The 19921-nt window shown below is 53.2% G+C and overlaps 1 protein-coding gene across 2 annotated transcripts in view; it reads left to right on the plus strand.

The window, feature by feature from the left end:
- The window catches only part of LOC125551230 (metal ion-binding protein), a 36472-nt gene extending 17458 nt beyond the window's left edge, over nucleotides 1–19014 (plus strand). Inside the window, exons 16-20 of one of the 2 annotated variants that reach the window (XR_007302300.2) lie at nucleotides 27–310; nucleotides 399–677; nucleotides 838–963; nucleotides 17704–17890; nucleotides 18657–19014. Coding sequence is in view for 1 of the 2 variants with exons in the window: in XM_048714384.2 (XP_048570341.1) it covers nucleotides 27–310; nucleotides 399–677; nucleotides 838–963; nucleotides 18657–18789 (822 nt within the window). In the remaining variant the exon portion in view is untranslated. The remainder of the gene's footprint in view (nucleotides 1–26; nucleotides 311–398; nucleotides 678–837; nucleotides 964–17703; nucleotides 17891–18656) is intronic. The other variant, XM_048714384.2, reaches the window with a different exon arrangement.
- Nucleotides 19015–19921: the final 907 nt, after the last annotated feature.

Consider the following 19921-nt stretch of genomic DNA (forward strand, 5'->3'; position numbering starts at 1 on the left):
AATCCTTAAAATTCTATCGTATGCAGGTAGAGAACATAGAGGCAAGGCTGAAGGAGGATATACTTTCTGAAGTTAAACAGCTAGAAGGTCGGCTGCTTCTGCATCAAGAAGAATTTAACACAGCCACAAATCAATGCAGTGTACTAGGTTATTGGGAGCACATAGATCTGGAGGACGTAATGACACCGGCTGAAGTGTACAGCACATTGAGGGATCAGGGGTATTGTATTGACTACAAAAGGATACCTCTGACCAGGGAAAGAGAAGCATTAGCTGCTGATGTTGATTCAATACAGTCATCAATCAATGAGTATGCCCCCTTATCCAAAAATTCATATAACTTGATGACTTCTGTTGCTCAATTGCGGGACATAAGAATCACTATTGCTTCTTTACAGATCTTCTAGGTACTATCTCTTTATTTCACACACGGGATATGGTGGTGTTGCTTATGCAATGGCCATTACATGCCTGAGACTTGGTGCAGATGCAAAGTTTGTCATGGAACAAACAGCAGAAACACACTTCGTATCAAGTTCTCTTACAAAAAGTGTATCTGTGAAAACCTTCACTGACATAGCCCTCAGGCAGGGAGACTACCGTGACATACTAAACCTTACTAGAGCACTGATACATGGTCCTAAAAGCAAAGAAGAGGTTGACAAAGTTATTGACAGGTATTATAGCATAAGATGTGGCGTTTACTTAAGCTATGCTTCAATATGAATTTTTTAAATTGTAGTTGTGCAGTACCTGGAAAGTTACTAAGTTAGCAGTTGATGTAGCCCATGTTATGATGGTTCAGCATTTTTTTAAGTACTGATTTCTCCTATGAAGATGTGTTGGTGCTGGGGATTTGCGGGAGGATATTTTGCAATACAGGAAGGCATTGCGAGATTGTTCACATGATGATGATGATGAGGCACGGTCATATCTCATGGATATGGGGACTAAAGCTTTGAGGTATGTATAATTTGATTTAACTCAAGGGGTTTTCTGTCACATGACACTCTTTTATTCCTATCATCTTTAGTTCATACTTGATATAATATATTCAAGACGAAGTGCATGCTTTTGTTTTATCTGATTATAAAAAAATATATTAACTTATCTCACATCACTGAAGTTTATTTTTGAGCGTCACTAAACATCAGTAAAGTATTATTTCATAGGCATATCGCTTGGTATAGCATTGACAATACATGTATTCCATTTTGCTCTTTGTGGATACCTTAAGGAAGCGTAATAGGACATTGAGTGTTTCCTTACTTTGTGACACTTGACATTGCTATTAAAATTAGACAAAAATGGTCCATACAACAATGAAGCAACTAATTTTAGAAATGCCACTGAGAACACCCAATTGACTGCCATGTGAAACGGTGGTTGTTTATAATTTGCAACATATCACTGGCAAGATCAAGCAGGTTCTATTCAGGTACAAACGATCATTTATGTTAGAAAAGGTACAAATGATTTTCTTCTAAGAATTAGTACAAGAAATCATTTTCCTTCAAAAGAGAACCATTGAATTGATGATTTATTTTGTTTTTAAATGACACTGTTGCGGTTAGTGATACACCAATACACTATACAAGGGTTTGCACTTTAGAGTGGAATGTATTTTCGAATTTGCCGCCACACGGTGCTCCTATGTGCCAAGAGTATTGCCATTAGATATCCACTAGCAACGTTTTACCTTATGTACTAATTGGGCTAGTGGCAACAAGCTGAGTTGACTATACATGGCTGGAGTCACCTGACGCGTTTGGCATTAGAAAAATGTTTTGGTGCTATTTTTGAAATAATGCAAGTGATCATTTACACTCATGCCAAACCTTACGGCCTTGAGAGTGAAGAGAACTCGTTCTGAAAGCGAGAGCGAGCGCATGAGACCAAACCTTACCCTCCCTCCCACTCTGTTGCTGATGTCCACCTCCCGCCGACCGCCACTTTGGCCCTAAGGATCACTTCCCTTCCCAACCCCCACTTCTGAGCTCCCCTTTCTGTAGCCATGGACCACTTGTCCAGCGGTAGCCCTGAACAGCATCACGTTCGTGAGGATCGTTGGGGCGTCAGCTTGGACTCGTCTGATGAAGATTCGCAGCGCTCCTAGCACGGCGTCACTAATGGGAAGGCCATGGCGGTGGAGGTTGCCAAGTCTCAGTGTGCGTGTTAGGGCCCTCGCTCGGAGGGTCACGTGGTGGACTCTGACAATGGCTTTGATGAGTTGGATGACCCGAACGAGGATGAAGACATGGGTGTGGAGCAGCCCAAGAGCAAGCGTTGAGATGGTGGTCGTCGTGGTAGCAAGCGCAGGTCGGCGGTGACGGGTGAAGGTCGCCACCCCGCCTTTGATGGACCGTGCCTGCTCTATATGGACCCTAACCACTGTGTCGCTGACTGTATGACAGAGCTGACATGGCAGTTTTTTGGCTCACCGGCTGGTGTCTGCACGCAACTAGATCACCAGGGAGGACTTCCACGTGGTGCAATCGGATGATCTGTCATTGGCATGACATTGGTGGGTTGTTTGAGCTCGTCATGCCGCTGGACGTCAAGACCCATGTCGCCTCGCTGTTTATCCAGATGGTTGATTACCGTTGTTCGCCGCATGCAGATTTGGGAGGCGTTAGCAATGGCGATGTGCACGCGGTCAGACTTTGGTTGGTCACGAGGCGCTTCAAGTACATGCTAGGAAGACTGGATTCTCTGTTGTCGACTTGCGGCGGCGCTGCCTTCGCTCCGGGCACGTCCAATGATTGATTAGGCTAGTCCTACTTGAGATAGGTGGCATCATGGAAGATGTCGCCGCCTTCGCAGGTGGACTCGACCTCAGTCAGAAAGGGAAAAGGCCGAAGGAAGCGGGATAGGGGAAGTGGCGGGAAAAGGGGTACTACAAGCTCGCCACGTCCGCAGGGGATGCTGTGGCGACCATAAAGGTCCACATGCTGATCCACGCCATTGCGGGGTCGGAGATGCCTAGCACGTAGGTCGATCCTGCCATTGCCTTGGTCATGCTGGTTGCTCGCTCCATCGTGCACACGTATCCTTGCTTGTTTGGGGACTGTTGGTGGTTGACTTGTGTCTATGGGCTGCAGGAGGAGGACATTATCGCTTTGCTTGATGAGATGTGAGTTGCTAGCCATCCGACCAGGCCTTTGGGTTATCAGTTGGGACATGATCTACCGCAACAAGACAAGAGCGATGATAACCTCTACCCTGGCTTGATTGGAAGATTCCATCACTTCCTAAATGAATGTGAGCTCAAAGAACTGGTTGACACTACACGAGGTCCAATGAGCATGCTGCTCCCACTTTGGTAAAGCTTGACCGCGTGTATTGCATGGTGGTGGATTGGGAGGAGCTGCACCCCTGCCGCTTGCTTTGTTGTCACTTAGTTGTCTCTCCATTGTAATCTCTGACCGCTGTTCCATTCTCTTGGACTTAGGGCAGTGGTTATTCAAGTTGGCGGAGCCAGGCCGCCCTCGTCCAGAGGGACTATTAGTCAGGTCATCTGCAGTGTCAAAGGTGATTCTGCTCAACTTTCTCAGATAATGAGGGGACGACAAGTTTGCTACTAACAGTTCACGGTTCAACCGTTAATGGTGCTCCGTCCGCCCCCTCGGATTCCATGACCTTTGTCTCTGGCTTTGAAGATCCTAGGCTATTGGTATACTGAGGTGAACATGTCGCTGGCTGAGCCCTTGGCTAGTGACTGTGCTTTGCTTAATGAGGTCATGTTAGTGGGACCACACTTCCGCCTGTCTCTGCCACGCAGTCAGGATTTGATTTGCTAAATAATCTATCCTTCGGTGGTGCTATGGGCGAGGCTGAGGCCCATGCCTCCGTTCATGTAGATGTTATTAACCAGGTGGTCGTTGCTGGTGGGCCTAGGTTTGCAGATTGACGATTGCCTGAGGTCCACCTCGAATGCACAATATGAGGCCCCTTGTGGCCCTGGTTCTGTGGGACAGGACAGCGCCCTGCAAATCCGGGGATGATGCCCACGATGCTTCTGTTGGGCAGTCATCCTAGGGTAGTGCAGGCTCTGGTCGTTTACTCCATGTGAGCCCTACGCAAGGCTCAACAACCCATCTTGCCCCCGCCTGGCGTACAAAGGAAAAAGAAGTGCAGAGTATATCTGGTCGATGCTACCCCCTCTCAGAAGAGTTCTCATATCGCTAATCAGCAGATGGTCGGGCTCATGGCGGATCAGCGGGCTTAGGTCGTTGTCACCAAGCGCATCGGCCTAACAACCAAAGATCTCCCACTTTGTCAGGAGGCAATCGGTAAGATCAAAGAGATGTTTCGGAAGGAATTATCCCAGAGCGAGTCCTGGTGATGATTTGCGTGCTTTGTTCGACAAGGCCGAGTAGGAGGGTCTCCTATATCATCTGGGTTACTGCGTCCTGAGAGACTATCTTTATATGTTGATGATGTGATTGTGCTCATCAAGGCTTGTACGGACGAGGCTTATGCTGTTAATTGCCTTCTTGATATGTTTGGTAGGCAAGGTTTTTGAGTCGCCGACTAATCGCCGATTAGTCGCCGACTAATCGCCTAGTCGTCGCGCCGTGACTGGCTTGCGCGGGCGACTTGGCTCGCGGAGCGAGTCGCCCGACTCGCTGGCTCAACAGCGATTTTCTGTGATTAACCGCTGCGATTAGTCGATTAATTGACTTGCTGGCTCGACAGAGAGAGGGAAAGGGAGGGAGCTCGGGAGGACAGGAAGCCATGGCGCTCGCGGCCGTGACCTAGGAACCGCCGCCGCAGCTCGCCAGCGACGCACCCCCTTCAGATCGACGGCGGCTGGACCTCCGCGGCGACGGCCGTGACCTCGAGCGAGGCTGCGGCGGCGCAGACTAAGGCGGGGGAGGAGGAGATGAAGCTGCAGGCGGGTGAGGCTGGGGAGGAGGCGGGGAGGGAGAGGAGACGGGGGAGGAGGCGCCGCCTCTCCTTGCCGGCGGCGTAGAGGAAGAAGTTCGAGGGGAGAGGCGCGGATGAAGGAGTGTGGGCTGGCAGCGCTAGGTTTAGCGAGTGGATGAGGGCCGAGAGTGGTTAGCTGGGCCGTGCTGGGCCTGTTCGGCCTGATAACTTTGCTTATCTGGCATTAATGGGCTATGCAAAGGAGGGAAACAGGTGCGGGAGTGCACTGTACTGCCATGGCGACTTGGGGCGATTAGTCCAGGTAAGTCACTGACTCAAGCCAGCAAGCCACTAGCCGCAGCCTTGGCGACTTGGCTTGACTCGGCGACTCAAAAACCTTGTTGGTAGGGCCTTTGTTGGTAGGGCCTCTGGCCTCCGATGTAATATGAGCAAGAGTTCTTTATCTCCCATCGTGGCAAGGAAATTAGTGACATCGTGTGTTGCAAAATCTGCCCTCTGCTCATCAGGTATCTTAGTCTCCTGTTGAGTCTCAAGAAAGTGTGCAAGGAACAACCTCCAGAAGTTAATTGATATTATCAGGAACAAATTGGCAGCACAGCGGACGGATTTTCTCAACCAGGGTGGTTGTTGCTAATGAGTATTAGTGCTAGTCTAGAAGTCCTTATCATGCTATGTTTCCTTCCTTGTACCCCAAGTCTTGCGTACTATATATTTGCCCCTTGGGCCATGCAATAGAGATGAGTTGCATCCATAACACTGTATTGGAGCCTAGGTATTTCTTTTAGCACACGCAACTCGTGCTTCCCTTATCCAATCTTGCACCGCCGTTGCTTTCTATTCGCCGTCCGTCTCTACTTTTCTCTACCCGCATGTTCGCGTTTTGCTCATCCCATTTGAGCAACCGCCATGTTTGGTTAACAGCCTATGCTCTTGTCTGCTCGTAATGATGGATTGTGCTGCGCCCCACTGATTTCCTGCCGGATCTGGCTGTCCTGAAGGTTGTCGCTGCTGGTCAACTCTACCACGTCGGATCTTGTTGCCCTGAAGGTCGCCGCCGCCCCAGTCAACTCTGCCACGCCGGATCCTGTTGCCTGGAAGGTCACCACCGCCCCAGTCAACTCTCCCATGCCAGATCCCGCCGCCCTGAAGGTCGCCGCTGCCCATTCAACTCTGCGTCGCCGGATTTCGCTTGGATCCCTCCCGATTTTGCCCGTGTACGTCGCTCCCTGCCAGATCCCACCCGTCCGCCGTCACCTGCTGGATGCCCGTATCTGCCCGACTTCGTCTGGATTTCAGCGCCCTCTTCCCTGATTTCATAGCGTTGGAGCCATCTCGCTTGGGGCTTCCTTGCTCGTTCAGCTTGCTTGTTTGGCTAGGTTGACTCGGCCGGGCCTCGTTCGGCTGGGCCAGGCCTTCTCGCTTGGGTCGCTGCTAGCTGCTTCCTAGTTTGGGATGAATCGATTGCTTGGTGTTTAAAAAAAAGATTATATAAAAAACAGGTACAACTCCTATGTCATCGGGCTATGTTGTCATTCCTCGTTGCCCGATTATTTTTTGATTGTACTAACTACACCGAGTTCGTTGCCTTCTTTCACATTCATATGCGTGGCATTAGTTTCTGGTGAGGTCTCCTGTCCGCCGCATCCAGTTCTTCCTGTGGCTCCTACTCGCCAACACCACAGGCTCTTGTTGCGGATGCTCCTCAAGCTGCTAAGGACGTTGCTAAGCTTGCTGATGAGACTGCGGATCATGCTTATGAGCAGTAGGTTTTGGCCTGTGAGGAGGCTCTTCCCTCTTACCGAAAAAGGCTTTCGCCTCACTTTATATATAAAGCAAACCGCCCGAGCCACAACATCCACACAAAGGTTCACACCACACGCACGCCAAATGTCAGGACACACACAAGCAAGGTAATAGGGTTAATGCTGAGGGCACAACTCAACAAGCCCTGAAAACAGAAACACAAGGCACAACAAGTAAGAGCCCAAGTGGCGGTCCAAGGGTCCTGCGCCGTGAGGAGGCCATTTGCCTAGTCTGGCTCCGGGGGTGGGGGTGGAAGAGGAGGCGCCACTCGGAAGGCCATCGCGCGAAGGTCGGTGACGAGGGTGTCGATGGCGTCCCGATCCTGGAGGCGGCTAAGCGGCCGCCAAAGCTGCAAGTAACCACACAATTTGAAGATCACGTCAGTCGCACGTCGAAGAGGAGCCCGTTGAATGACAAGCTTATTGCGGATAGTCCAACGCGTCCAGGCAAGCACCCCAACGCACATCCACCAAATGTGGCGGTGGCGGGGGGCGGAGGCCTGGATTTCCATTTATAAGTCCGGGAAGTTGGTGTTACACCAACGACCACCGACCACATTGCGGAAGCAGGTCCACAGGAACTGAGCCGTAACATAGGAGAAGATGTGAGGGGACACATCCCATCTCCAGGGCCGTTGTGTTTCGAAACCTCAACCCCAGAGGGGAGACGACCACAAATCTACTGCCACATTTAGATTCGGATCTTCAACGGTAAGCAAATGTCCCAAATAAGGTTAAACGGCTCAGGGGCAGAGGAAGGTGCAATGGTTGGATATATGGACTTGGTCGACAATTGACCAGAGGACTCCAAGCGCCAGGACATGGAGTCGAGCGTGTTGTCCACGTCCAAAGGCTGAAGAGCAATGGACTGGAGGATGGCATCTCATGTAGCAACCTCCGGGGGACCAAAGGGGCGACAGAGTGCGAGGCGCCCTAAGTCAATAAGGGCCGCCTCGACGGAGAACTGAGGGTCAACCACGATGGAGAATAATTCCGGGAAACGGGCGGCGAGGGGGGAGTCCCCCACCCACCGGTCGAACCAGAACAACGTCGAGGAACCAGAGCCCATCGAGATGGAGGTACCAATCCGGAGGATAGGCATGAGCTGGATAACCGCCTGCCAGAACTGGAAGCCATAGGTGCGCTGGCAAAAGGTGAGAGGCTGACCGCAGAGGTATTTATTTCTAATGATGGTCAGCCAGAGTCCTTCCCCATTGGCAATCCTCCAAAGCCAACGTGTCAGGAGAGCGATGTTCATGCGCCTGGAGGACAAGATCCCGAGGCCACCCTGGTCCTTGGGTTTGCAGATGTCCGGCCAGCTGACCATATGGTATTTTTGCTACTCCCCCTCGCTAGCCCAAAAGAACCTGGACTGGTATTTGGCAATCTCCTGGTGTAGCATCTCATGTAAGCTATAGGAGCTCACGAGGAACCACAAGAGGCCGGGCAGCGAGGAGTTAATGAGGATCGTTCGGGCTGCTTTAGATAGCCACCTGCCCCTCCACGGTTCCACCCTGTGCTGCATCCTAGTTACCGCCGGGCGAAGGTCAGCAACGGTCAGTCTAGAGTCACTAATGGGGATCCCCAGGTAGGTGGTGGGGAAGGAACCCAGCCTACAATTCAGTCGGTCTGCCATGGCCTGGGCCTCCGCAGGAGAGTAAACCAAGAATCATCAGTTCGCTCTTATCGAAGTTGATCGTGAGGCCCGACATTTGTTGGAAGCAGAGGAGGAGGAACTTCAGGTTGGTGATATCGGAGGCAGAACCCTCAACCATTATGGTGTCATCTGCGTATTGCAGGAGGGAGACCCCTCCCCCTCCCACCAGATGAGGGACTACGCCCTGGATATGGCCTGCCGATTTGGCCTTATCAAGGATGGAGGCTAGGGCATCGACCACCATGTTGAACAAAAACGGGGAGAACGGATCGCCTTTGCGGACCCCACAAAGGGTGGGGAAGTAGGGTCCAATCTCGCCGTTGATGTTAATCGCGGTCCGGCCGCGGGAAACCAGTTGCATAACCCTGTTCACCCAACGGTCATCGAAGCCCTTGCGAAGCAAAACTTCCCGAAGGAAGGGCCACAGGACAGTGTCGTAGGCTTTGTGGAAGTCAAGCTTCAGGAAGACCGCCCGTAAGCGCTCGGAGCGGACTTCATGTAGCACCTCATGAAAGACCAACACCCCATCTAAAATAAACCGCTCTTTGATGAAGGCGGATTGATTGGGGTGGGTAATGGCATCCGCGAGCAGGGCCACCCTATTGGCATACCCCTTTGCCAGAATCCGAAATATCACATTGATAACGGCGATAGGGCGGAACTGGCGGATGTCCGAAGCGCCCGAAACTTTGGGGATGAGCGTGATGATCCCGTAGTTCAGGCAATCCATGCAACATAGAATTTGTCAAAGAGGGCCATGACCCCGGGCTTAATGGTCTGCCAGAATGTTCTAAAAAACTTCACTGGGAGACCATACAGCCCCAGAGCTGAGGAAGGACTCATGCCTTTGATAGCCAAGAAGACCTCCTCAGAGAACGAAGTCTAAAGGCGGCATTCGCCTCGGTCGAAACTAGCTGGTGGCCAGACCAAGTGTCGGGGGCCAGGGAGGTCCCACCCCTAGGAGGAGGGGGGGAGAATAAGGCTTTATAAAAGCCGTCAACGTGAGCACGTATATCCGAATGACAGTGGAGAGGGGTGTCACCGTCCCAGAGGCAATGGATGGAGTTACGGCGTCTCCGCCCATTGGCGATCGCCTGGAAGTAAGCCGTGTTGGCATCTCCGCGGAGGACCCACCGTTGGGTGCTGCAAAGCCGACAGTACGCTTCTTCATCGGTGTAGATAACCGAGAGCTGGTCCTCAAGATCATATCTCAGCATCCACTCATAGGGGAAATCCCGGAAGTGTCGACGTGGGTGTCGAGGGCTTGAATAGCCGACAGGAGGGCCTTCTTGTGATTGCGGAGGTCCCGGCCCAGGGTCGCGCCCATCCCTTCATTAACTGGCCGACAAGCTTGGCGCAAAGCTGCCATGAGTCCACCGCGGAGAGGGAGCGCTGGGGAGTTGTCCGGGCAGCGGCCCATTGAGAGCCGACCGCCTCCACACACCCCCCCCCCTGGTTGAGCCAAAATAGCTCAAAGCGGAACCGGGGAGGGGTGGGAGGCCGATCGTCCGAGGAGGATAGGAGGGGGATGTGGTCGGAACCAATCCGGGTAATCGCGCGAAGCGAGGCAAGAGGGCATCGGAGCTCCCACTCTCGGGAGACAAGGACGCGATCCAGAACGGAGCGAGCGGGCCGGCTTGACGGTTTGTCCAGTTAAACCTGACACCCGTCCTATCTAGCTCGCGGGGGAGGTTGAGTAGGTCGTTGTTCTTCTCCCCGGGAGATCTGATGAGATTAAAGTCTCCACCGACCACCACTGGCAGTAGGGTGACAGAGACCTTCCTCTGAAGTTTGTCTAGGAAGGCCGACGAGCGACGGTGATCGGCCAGCCCGTAAACAATCACGACCTCCCATTTGAAGTTGAGAGCCCGTTCGAAGACCTCCATACTAACATAGAATTCACCCTATCCATGCCCCCCACCTCGAAGGTGGCATCCTTCACGCCTAAAAAACCTGGCACCTGTCCTATCTAGCTCGCGGAGGCCAAGGTCCGTGATGTAGTCATTGAACTTCTGCATGCGGGGGAGGTTGAGTAGGTTGTTGTTCTTCTCTCCGGGAGATCTGATGAGGTTAAAGTCTCCACCGACCACCGCTGGCAGTAGGGTGACAGAGACCTTCCTCCGAAGTTCGTCTAGGAAGGCCGACGAGCGACGATGATCGGCCAGCCCGTAAACAATCATGACCTCCCATTTGAAGTTGAGAGCCCGTTCGAAGACCGCCATACTAACATAGAATTCACCTCTATCCACGTCCCCCACCTCGAAGGTGGCATCCTTCACGCCTAAAAGGATGCCACCTGAATGGCTGATGGTCCCAAAAGGGAGCCAATGCCAGGCAAACAGGTGGGGACTAAGGCCGTCGAGCTCGTGCAGGGAGAACTCCGTATGCATGGTTTCATGGATGGCTATAATGTCGATGTGTTCGTCTCGCATGTATTCGATTAATTGGCGGCGCCGGCCATCATGGCCAAAGCCGCGGATGTTGCAAAAGAGGATCCGCATCAAGGCGACATAGGGGGGCTGCTTGACCCCAAAACACGGGAGGCACTCTGAGCCCGGAGGGTAGCAGTGCATGAGCGGGTGCGACCACGGATCTCCTCCTCGGGGACTGTTGGGGGCGCCGTAGCTGTGGGATTGGCCACGTCGGTCGGCACCGTGGTGGTGCGGAGGAGGCGCACTCGAGATTCAGCAAGTTTGCCATCAAGGATTTCGCGGGCGCGAATTGCCTCAATCTGCTCTTAAGGGGGGACCAACCTCCCCCCTGAAGATGATGGCCGAGTCGGCGACCACCTTAGCGAGGTGGCCGAGGGGAATAGCCTCAAGTGCGGAGAAAGAACAACTGGGAGGGATGTCGTTCGAACCTGACTTGAGGTTCCTGGCCGCCGCCCGGAGCTCGGCACGCTCGGGGATGGACGGAGCTGGGAAGTCGGACAGGCGAGCGGTGTCAATGCGGGCACTGCGCCGGGAGGCAGTCACCGGCGTCTTAAGTGGATCGGGTCCGCCTGGCGTATGCCACAGTCCGCGGCGGGTGCAAGGCGACGGGGGTGGTCACCACGTCGGGCACCGCTGTGGTTAGCAGCATTGGAGAGGCGAGTGGGTCATCAGCGGCTGGTCGGGAAGATGGCGGCGCGACGATCTCAGGCAGGGGGGAACCCAAGGCCATCGAAGCCAGCCCATCCGCGAAGGGGGGCGCAGTCGGAGCTGGGTGGGGCGACCCGTCGCGGTCCCCAGCAGGAGGCGGCTCCAGGAGGAACGACCCGTCAGTCATCGGAGGGGCCGGCCGCAAGAAGGCGAGGGTGGCGGGCTCGGCGACACCGAGCTGAGGGCAGTGTCAGCGCACGGAGATCTTGGAGAGGATGCTGGGAGGACGAGGAGGCCCATGTTGGAGATGTCGCTCACCTCCTCTGGCACGACAGGGGAGGGGGGCTGTCGACAGGAGAGCAAGCCCGGCGTCGGGTACAGCTGAGCAGGACCGCCCGGTCCCGGAGCCTTCACGGCCTGGAGGGGGGTTGGAGGGCTCGCGGGAGGGAGAGCGGGAGTGCTCAGACAACTCGTCATCGTCCTCCGTGTCATCGTTGCGCGAAGGGCGGGGGCGCTGGTGATGGGAGTCGCCATCGCCACCCGGACCACCCCCAGAGTGGCCATCATCGGAGTATCAGGGCGGCCGACGTGGTTGGGCGGCTCAGGGTAGATCTTGAGGTTGAAGCCTTGGTCGTTGAAGAAGATGCAGACGGTGGCACGAAGCTTGGAGGAGTCCAGGGATTTCACTCGGACTTCCTCCTCCTTGCGAAGCGAGAGCTCATCGACCACCACCACCTTGCCGATGATCTTGGACATATTGCGGATCACCCGCTCGGACCGGGCGATGTGGGGAAGGCCGGCGATGAGGATCCAAGCCGTGTCCAGAACCGCCACCGCCTTGGGGTCCCATTTCGGCTCGGAGATGTCCACCACCAGCTGGTTGAGGACCAAGGTGATGTTGCCACTGCGGGTGCAGTACCCCATGCTGATGGCGTCGGGGAAGATCACCGAGAACGCGTTGGAGGAGGTCGGGGCTACGCCAATCCCACATGCAACGGCACAGGTGGTTGAGCTCGGCCTCGATCATCTCTAGGGACACGACACCCTCCCCCATGACGGTGACGATTGCCTGAAGCGAAGGGGAAGGGGGAGGGGGATGTCCGGCACCTTGATGTGGAAGAAGCCTAAGCCCTCAATGCCGTGTCCATACATCATGGTCTCCTTGGAGACCGGACGGTCCGGACAAAGGGCTGCGGGGTGGCCGGAGTCGTTGCACAGGTAGCACATCGGCGGGTTGGGGCAAGCGACCTGAAAGTGGCCAGCGATCCCACAATTGAAGCACGGAGGAGGGTCCCGTGAGGTACCGGAACCCGAGGGCGGAGCAGCCGCGGGGGGCGGGCACACGAGCTGGAACAGGAGGGGGGACACGGGCGCGGCACATTACGGGGCGGCCCGCGGCGACATCATCCGCCTCGGCGATGTCGGCCCAGATCACCCGCGCCGGGGACGGGGGGACGAAGACCGGGGGGGCGGGGGGGGGGGGGGCAGCGGAGGCTTCAACGGCGGCGGCGCCACTCGGCGGGAGGGACGGGCGGCGAGGAAGCGGCCGCGCCCGAGCCCGAGGGTCGCCAGAGCCAGGGTCGTCCATTCGTCGGTCTCTGTTTGCTTACAGTGGTGGCTGTCTTACAGTGGTGGCTGTCCCCACTTCCAGTGTTCTCCCTCAGTTTTCCTCTTAGTTTATGGGCCTCGCTACAGTCTTCGAGGTGTGGACATGTTTTTGCCAGCGCTATCAACCCTTTGGTGATGCGTTGTACCTGTTTGTCGTTTGCCAGCAGCATGCTCTTCAGCACGGTGACTCCACCGTTGATGATTCCTACGCATAGAGTTCTACTATCTAGCGCCGGCTTGACTCTCTTCACTGCTGGTTGTCGTACTTGCCAAATGTTGCCAGGCTGTGTGGTCAGCCTTGGAGTTTCATCGTGTCTGTGAGTTCTTGTCTCAGCTTCATAAGGAGTTTGAGCCATAGTGTGCTGAGTTGTTTGCTCGTGGCTGTATTTCATGAGATACGGGCGGAGGAGACTTGCCTTTATGGGGCAGGTTTACTTGATATTCCCTCTGTGCTCTCTTTCTACGCCGTCTGCTATACCGTTTTCCCCCCGCTCCAGTGCTCCACCACTCCACTCCTCCTGCTGGCGAGGATCGCTCTTGTACTCATTGTGGCTACTACAAGGACGGTCACCTCGAGCTTGATTGGTTCAGGCTCTTGAAGAAGCGACATCTACACTAGGCGCGCACAACAACTTCAGGGATTTGTCCTTGACTCAGCAGAATATTGTGCAACTTAAACGTCTGCTTGCAACTTCGGGTTCTAAACCAATAGGTTCTATCGGTCTTGTTGCTGACTCTTCTAGCTCAGAGAGACCACCCACTTCACAGTTAGGAGCACAACACAAGAGCTTTGCTTGGTTTTGGCCTTCGTCTCTATGATTTTTCTTTCGCTGCCATCGCATCTATAGTCTAGTATGTGCTATCTAGTTTTCTGTATTTTCGCTGCGTCCACCAAGACTGTTGCTCTTTTTCGTGTTTCTCATGTCATGCGAGTTCACCATACCTTATCCGTTAGCCTTTTGTCCTTGTCCTTTCTATAGGATTTTGTGGCCTCCTTTTGAATTGTCGATCTACACCCATTCTCTTGCCGTCGAGCTTCTTTCGCCGCCGGTTTTCCTGGGCTATGGTTTTTTGCACAATGTTTCATTCTCTTGATGTACCATTTTCTTTTGACAACCCATCTTCTCTTGTATCTTCTACCGATGAGGTGTCTTCCTCTGATGCGACATCTTGTTTGTTGTTTATCCCCTTTGGCTTGACTCAACAGGTTTTTAAGACTCTTCATGCTGCGGCGAAACTGTCAAGACGTGGATTACGGAGTATTAGTATTAGTCTAGGAGTCCTTATTAGGCTGTGTTTCCTTCCTTGTACCGCAAGTCTTGTGTACTATATACTCCCTCCATTCCTAAATATAGGTCTTTTAGAGATTTCAATAAGAACTATATATGGATGTATATAGACATATTTTAGAGTGTAGATCCACTCATTTTGCTCCGTATTTAGTTTGCATTGAATCTCTACGAAGACTTATATTTAGGAGTGGAGGGAGTATTTATTAGGCTATGCATCCTTCCTTGTACTCCAAGTCTTGTGCACTATATATTTGCCCCTTGGGCTTTGCAATAGAGATAAGTTGCACCCATAACGGTTGTCTTATCCTTGTGCAAGCCATGCTCACCGCACCGCTGCACCCATCTTTCATCTTATCTCTGTTGATCCCCCTACCGTGGGTCTTCAAGGCTATTGACAAGATTCGTAGAGTCTTCTTTCAGAAAGGAACGGATGCCTTTGCGGGTGGGCATTGTTTGGTCAGTTGGAAGGTGATCTGTAGGCCAAAGTGAGCCGGTGGCCTCGGCATGCTTGACCTATAAATCATGTGTAGAGCCTTCAATCTGCGCTGGGAGTGGAGGTCGTATGGCTGCTGACATTCCTTGGCGTTACTACGGCGCCTCACCGGAGGTTTAAGAAAAGGATCTGTTCAATGCTGCAGCAAAGGTTGTGGTTGGCAACGGCGAACACACCTACTTCTGATGCGTTAAGTGACTTAATGGTGTTTTCCTGGGCATGGTCGCACCGTAGATTGTCAACCTGATCGCCCCCTCAGAAAGGCGTCAAGGTGTTATGTGGCTGCTAGAAAGAGGGCGCGAGAGGGCCGGCCGGGGGCCTTTTTTGCCCACGGCCGATCAAGAGGGAAGGGATTTCCTTCTTAATTCTTGCTTGATTAGATTGATACATCTCCTCCCCTTATATAGAGAGGTTTACTTGACTCTCCAGCAAGGCTTACTTAACCCCTAAGCAAGCGACCCTTGTCTCTAATTAACCCTAAGACTAACGGGCTATACCACCAGCCTAGGCCCATCAGGCCCATTACGTACTCTAACACTACACCCCACCTGGACATGCAGCTTGTCCTCGAGCTGCAACCTAACCAACTTATAACCATGACTCGACGCAACACAAACCTAACACCTAAAAACAAGCCTTTTACATCTCGGCTTGTTTTATTACTCTCAACCTGAAATGGACTGGGACGCTTTATTTTGGACCCCTGTACATAAAGTGGACACTATCCGCACATCGGACGTGCATGTGTACAGCCACCTGGATCCCGTGGACACCATCTGGACAAAAGGAGTGCATGTGTATGGCCACCTGGAAGTGGTCGCACAGAGGCGCGCTCGCGGCGGCCGGCGGCGGAATGCAGTGGCGCTAAACGCTGCGCTCCTGTCGGTGACACCATGCCTTCTCCCCGCCGGACAGCTGTTGGTCTGCACCGCACAGAGAAGAGTGGAGGGCTTTCGATGTCATAGACTTTGAGGTTGCCCCCCAACCGAAGATGGAGAATGGTGAGGAGGGGTGCGCCCCCCAACCGCCGATGTCGTAGACTTTGAGGTCGCTGTCCGTGGGGAAAACAGCATGCCCGCCGCCCGGAAAAGCGCATGCCCAAGATCCCCGATGCAACGGACGAGATCGAGGTCCTTTGCGCAGTGAAGCGCAACTGGGAGGAGCGGCAGCTGCAGACCACGCATCTCCCGCACACGCCGACGCGCTAGGAGGCCGCGCACAGCAGCCTGCAGCCTCACCGCCGCCGACACGTGGTGGGTAGTGATCCAAGCCGGGAGCGGTGACGGCGACGGTGGGAACTTGATCTGCTGGATGGGACGCCCTGGGACGGCGGCAACGCTGATGAGAACGAGGTCGTCGCAGTCCCGTCGTAGGGCATCCCATACTGGTACGAGATGACCGGCGCCCTGGTCGCGTCCGAGGGCGGCAGCGGCGGGGGTAGCTGCTATTGGTGTGGCGGCGGAGGAGGTGGCTGCTGGGGATGCGGCTGGGGGCATAGGGCCTGACGAGGAAGGCCCTGATGCCCGTCACAGCCTGCCGTAATTCCAGGATTGCGGCTGTCATCTGCTCCGGGGTGAGGACAAGGGCGGACGACGCTGGGGCAGAGGGTGCAATTGCCCCTGAGGACGCCATCACGCGCAATGCCGGCGCGCCTGCTGTGTGGGGCAGCAGCGCCGATGAAGACGCTAGTGGCGGCGGGTAGGTGTGCGGCGGCGGCGGGTGGGAAGAACTCTGTGGAGGGCTGGACATGATCGAATCCGGGAAAGCTGATATCAAATTGTTATGTGGCTGCTAGAAGGAGGGCGCGAAAGGGCCGGCCGGGGGCCTTTTTTGCCCACGTCCAGGCAAGAGGGAAGGGATTTCCTTCTTAATTCTTGCTTGATTAGATTGATACATCTCTTCCCCTTATATGGAGAGTTTAATTGACTCCCCAGCAAGGCTTACTTGACCCCTAAGCAAGCGACCCTTATCTCTAATTAATCCTAAGACTAACAGGCTATACCGCCAGCCCAGACCCATTAGACCCATTACGTACTCTAACACGAGGCCTTGCTTGATCCGGCTTGGTTAAAAGACATAAGGGGCACCTTAACATCCGTGCTTATCTTCAATTACTCGAGCTCTGGGAAAGAGTTTGCGGTTTAATCTCCACCCGGAGCACAAAGATAGCTGGTCATGATCGTGGGAGCCTGTCAGGAACCTGACCTTGGGCAACGCCAGCCACCTCGGATATGGGAGGAGGCTAGGACCTCTTTATAAGGGAGAGTGCCACACTCATCTAGATCGGTCTTTTGGGATGTGATAGGCTCTCCGCTTGTAGTGGAGTGTCCGATGCGCATCAGAAACGTTCGATCATATGCCGATGGACCGGGAGCTGAGCTTGAGTTGCTAACAAGTGGTATCAGAGCTGGGCCCCATGCCACCCTAAGGGGGGCTTCCCTAGGGAGGGGGGTGGGGTGTCAGGAACCTGACCTTGGGCAACGCTAGTGACTTTAGTCCCACCCGGATATAGGAAGAGGCTAAGATCTCCTTATAAGGGAGAGTGTCACACTCCCTTCACGCTGGTCTTTTGAGATGTGATGGACTCTCCGCTTATAGTGGAGTGTCCAATGCGCACCTGAAACATCCGATCGTATGCCGATGGATCGGGAACTGGGCCTGGGTTGCTAACAGAGCCTAGCAGTAATTTCTTGGTCATGTCCGTCTATGCGGTGCACTTTGCCGCTTCCTCTAGGAGCAGCTTCGATGAGGTCATTTGGAAGGCTAAAGCCCCGCTCAAGTGCAAGCTCCACCTTTGGCTTGTGTCGTGCAAGAGAATCTGGACGACCGATCGCCTTGCCAAGAGAGGTCTCCCTCATAACAAGCAATTTTCCATGTGCAGTTTCGTGCCTGAGGACTGCAGTCATCTCTTCGCTGCTGCACCGTCACCAATATAGTTTGGAACTCCATCCTCCAATGGGCTAACTTACAGGCGTTTGTCCCCACCATGGACCAGGGCCTCGTGTCATGGTGGATCGCTGCTAGGGAAGCTTACCACGGCAAGGACAGGAAGAGGCTTGATTGTCGTGGTAGAAAGGAATGCTTGTGTTTTTTAAAGTACTTTATTGTGATCTGTGCCATAACTTGGTATTATAATTTGCATAAACCACACAGTTATATAAAGTAAACCATGATGTTACTTAAGTTGTATCTGCAAGTTTTGTGGGTGCTTCTACTGCCTACTTCATGCCAATAGGTTATTTTATAAGCAAGTATCGTGGATTTAGTACAAAGTTGTTATTTTAGGATGGAGGGAGTACTATTTTATGACATCCAAGAATGTGATCACTTTGGGACTCTGTTCTAGCTTTCTGTTTGGTTAGTAAGTGTTGCATGGTCAAAAAGAAGATTATACAAAGTGTTATCTCCATAACTAAATATAAGATGTTTTTGAACTGCAAAAACATCATATATCTAGTAACAGAGGTAGTACTCCCTCCGTCCGAAAATACTTGTCATCAAAATAGATAAAAAGGGATATATCTAGAACTAAAATACATCTAGATACATCCCCTTTTATTCATTTTGATGACAAGTATTTCCGGACGGAGGGAGTACTAAATAACATGCAGTAGTAGCAGTTGTGACACAGGGGATTTCGGAATTGACTAGTGTGGAAGCTATTTTTGTTTGCATTGTTTTGACTTTTAGCGTAATCCTAGACGTGCATTGTTGAATTTAATATATTTAGCTAGTCTCTCTGTCTCAAAATATAAGACGTTTTTTGACACTGGAGTACATGTTTTTAAATGTTGGCCTTATTAGTTTTCTGACTCTAAACTAATGCAATTGCAGGCGTTACTTCTTTCTGATAACATTTAGGTCCTACGTCCATTGTACATCCTTGCATGAAGTAACATTTGCGTCATGGATGGAGGCTAGGCCTGAACTCGGCCACCTCTGCGATAACTTAAAGCTGGATAGATAGTGGTCATTATTTTGGAGCCCGGGGTATCTTGGGACTGGTGGACACGTGGACTCACCATTTCTGGACCTGAGAAGGTGGTACTAAAAGCGATGAGTAAGGAGTAAAGATAATTTGGAGGGGGTATGTATTGGCCGAAAGAGGGGCATTGTATTGAAAATTAACAGAGGCAAGCATGTATGTGTATATATTTATATATTTATATATTGTCAAGCTTAAGTTGGACTAGGACAGTAAAGTTGAGCTTTCCGATCTACTCCCTCTGTCCGGTAATGTAAGACGCCATTTAACACTACACTAGTATAAAAAAAACACCCTACATTATGGGACAGAGGGAGTACATGTTTTTCACTGCTTCCAAATTATAGTCTGTCATTTAGATGCATGGCCTTGTTTTGCTCAACAAACTGGACTTTAGGAGCTCTTCCTGTACTTTTTTTATATGCTCCTTGGGTAATATTTATGGATTGGCCATCTGTAAATTACGTGAACCTGCTTTTCATAACAGATTTATTTTCCTGTCGTGATCTGAAAATAAGAGAGGGCTCACTTATGCATAATATTGAACTTGTCATAGGACGTCTGATTGGAAGCATGGCCAGACGTTGCTTCATTGGTGAAGTGGTCCATTATAATTTGCTTCACGAAAGAAAATTCTTGGGCTCGGAACGCTTGACCCAACCCCTCCTCTCCCGCGACCGCGCCGCCCCCGCGGGCGGCTGGCCGCGCCCAGCCTTCTCCTCCGCGCGCCTCTCCCTCCCCCTTCCTCTCTGTTGCCGTCGCCGGCGCCCGTTGCGGGGCTGGCCCGGGCGACGCTGGTGGCGGCGGCCCCCTGGCTTTTCCCCTCTCGGGTGTCCGTCGGCGTGGGTCGGGGCGACCCCGGGCGGTGCTTCTAGGCGGCGGCGGGGGCTCCTTGCGCGAGCGGGGGCGGACTTCTGGACAGCGCCGTCGCCGTTGGCGGCAGGGCGACGTGGCGGCGCTCGCTCGGCCCAGATCTGGGCCCTTCGGGCCCCATCTGGGCCTGGGCGGGCCGGCGGCGGGGTGGGTCTGCTTTGTGGCTTCCGGGAGGCGGGGGAGAGGCGATGAGCGCCAGGGTGCTGGCGGCGCCATCGCCGGCTTGCTGCAGCGTGGCGGC

The sequence above is a fragment of the Triticum urartu genome, chromosome 4A (genome assembly GCF_056163025.1).
Source record: "Triticum urartu cultivar PI428250 chromosome 4A, HENAU_Tu73, whole genome shotgun sequence".
NCBI lineage: Eukaryota > Viridiplantae > Streptophyta > Magnoliopsida > Poales > Poaceae > Triticum > Triticum urartu.